The 2,500-nt window shown below is 41.0% G+C and overlaps 1 protein-coding gene across 1 annotated transcript in view; it reads left to right on the plus strand.

Moving 5' to 3' along the window:
* Window positions 1-2,500, plus strand: part of SIM1 (SIM bHLH transcription factor 1) — a 410,929-nt gene that overhangs the window by 384,368 nt on the left and 24,061 nt on the right. The window contains exon 10 of the mRNA XM_044071142.1: window positions 682-1,087. Coding sequence (XP_043927077.1) covers window positions 682-1,087 — 406 coding nt within the window. The remainder of the gene's footprint in view (window positions 1-681; window positions 1,088-2,500) is intronic.

Genomic DNA, 2,500 nt, shown 5'->3' on the forward strand with positions numbered 1-2,500 from the left:
TAACTTGTAGCACAGTATTGGGTCTTTTCACTTAGGTCATGGTTATGCAACCATGACGTTAGTATTTCTAATTAGGGTGTGGTGGTCAAGCCCCATGTTAGGGAGTTTGGGGTGGGGTGAAGTCCCCCTTGTAAATGTTTTTCCTGTGTTGTTTTTGTTGTATGTTGCACTGTAGAAGCAAGAGGTGATAAACTGAGGATTGTTTTATATTTTGAATGTGATGTTGAAATTTGATGGCTTGTCATGAGAGACATGTATGTGAATGGCAGAGGACACCGGCTAGGTTGTGATTAATTATAGGTTGGGATTCTCTTTCATAATTTTCCACTGGGACATATACTCAGTGTATCACCAGTGACCGAATGTTGATGAACGTTATTGTTGACAAATGCATACATACTCGCATATACATAAATATGTATCCATACTTAATACATATATGCATGCATACATGAGAACTTGCCTATGTGTGTGTGTGTGTGTGTGTGTGTGTGTGTGTGTGTGTGTGTGTGTGTGTGTGTGTGTGTGTGTGTGTGTGTGTGTGTGCATGCATGCGTGTGTGTGTGTCTGTGGTTGTATATATATGTGAATAAAAACTTTCACACTATAAAACTCAACATGACTTTGCATGATGCCTGTTGAATATTATTAATATTTTTCTCTTCTTCATGTTCATTGCAGTTTTCTGGATTTCAGACAGAGAGATCTGAATCTGACCATGAAAGCCAGTGGGGTGGAAGCCCCTTGACGGACTCTACCTCACCACAGTTACTTGATCATGCAGAGGGCCCGCAGTCTCAGCACCATGACTTAACCTGTGCCTATAGACAATATTCTGAGAGAAGTTCGCTTTGTTACAGCTTTGCTCTTGACCACAGCCGGTTAACTGAAGAACGTCATTTTCATACCCAGGCCTGTGAAGGTGGGAGATGTGAAGCTGGTCGATATTTCTTAGGCACACCACAAATGGCAAAAGAGAGCTGGTGGAGTTCTCGCTCATCACTGCCTTTACCAAAATCATCGCCTGAAAGCAGAGAAGCATATGAGAATAGCATGCCACATATAGCTTCTGTTCATAGTATTCATGGTAAGATGAATTTATAATCATGATGAAGTTAGTGTTGGTGGACATGGTAGATACAGAGATTTTAATTGTGACTTATGAGCACTGAAATTTATACCAGTTTGACCATTTGCTTCTTGGCACACTTAGAGAATATGTATGCATGTTTACAAGTGTGTGTGTGTGTGTGTGTGTGTGTGTGTGTGTGTGTGTGTGTGTGTGTGTGTGTGTGTGCATACGCATGGAGAGAGATATGGAATACATTCAGAATAGCTATTTAGCAAAACAATGGACACCAAAACAATTACCAGAAATGGTCAAAAAACCTGACAATGCTGCAAAGACAACCCCCTGTGCACCCCCCATGTGGAGTACCTGTGTCCCCAACACCCCCCTGCTACTAATATATACCAACTTCAAGACTGCACTACATGATCTCATGCAGCACACTGTCCTTTTTAGTACTATAAAAAGCTGGTATCAAATGGAGTTGACCTTATAGGTTTATAGGTTGGTACTAGGCTATCGGCCCTAGGGCCTGTAAAAGCCTAGCCATAACAATTCCCTGGCTATTTCTTCCCACACTATTTACTTCCCTGGACCCCTGTCTAGCAGGGCGACTGACATGATCCCTGGGGTGAATTTCCTTTCTCCCATCCAATCGTCAAGGTTCCTTTTGAAGTGTTTCAGTGTTCTGTGAGCACCATACAGCTGTCGACATTTTGGTCCATCAATATTTTGAATGTATCATATATATGTGTGTATGTTTGTGTGTATTTGTGCAGGCATGCATGCATGTGTATGTATATATATATATATATATATATATATATATATATATATATATATATATAGATATGGAAACACTTTATAACCTCGAATTACTGAAATGTCGAATTTCAGTATCTCGAGACTATAAAGCCGAATGTTAAAAATAGCGAAGGGTCATAATCGCGAACTCGAATATATGTCAAATTCGCGGTTATGACCTTACGCTGCGTAATGTCCAGGATTGTGTTTTGATGGTGAGCGGTGCCATGTGTGGATGTAGGTGTTATGTCAGGTAAGTGTTTTCTAAGGGTTTTTAGTGGGAGTTAGAGTGTGTGTGAGTGTGCTGATGTGTTTGATGTGTGTGTGAGGGGTCGGAGAATGTGCGTGTGTGAGTTGGCTTTTGTTTTGTGTTTGTGCGATCTCAGAGTTAGTATATATAAGTAGGGTGGGTGGGGGGGTGCAGGGGGGCTTGCCCCCTGCTTATGTGTCTATGAGTTGTGTATGTGTGTAGTTTTGTTTGTTTATGTTGTGATGTGGGTGTTGTGGTGTATGTGTGGTATAGTGTGTGCGTTTTTTTCGGTGTTGTGAATTTCACGTTTTTTTTGTGTCGGTGTTTTGTGGATTCGGTTTTATAGTCTCGAGATACTGAAATTCGATATTTCAGTA

Source organism: Protopterus annectens, chromosome 1.part0, assembly GCF_019279795.1.
Source record: "Protopterus annectens isolate FY-2018-M chromosome 1.part0, PAN1.0, whole genome shotgun sequence".
Lineage (NCBI taxonomy): Eukaryota > Metazoa > Chordata > Ceratodontiformes > Protopteridae > Protopterus > Protopterus annectens.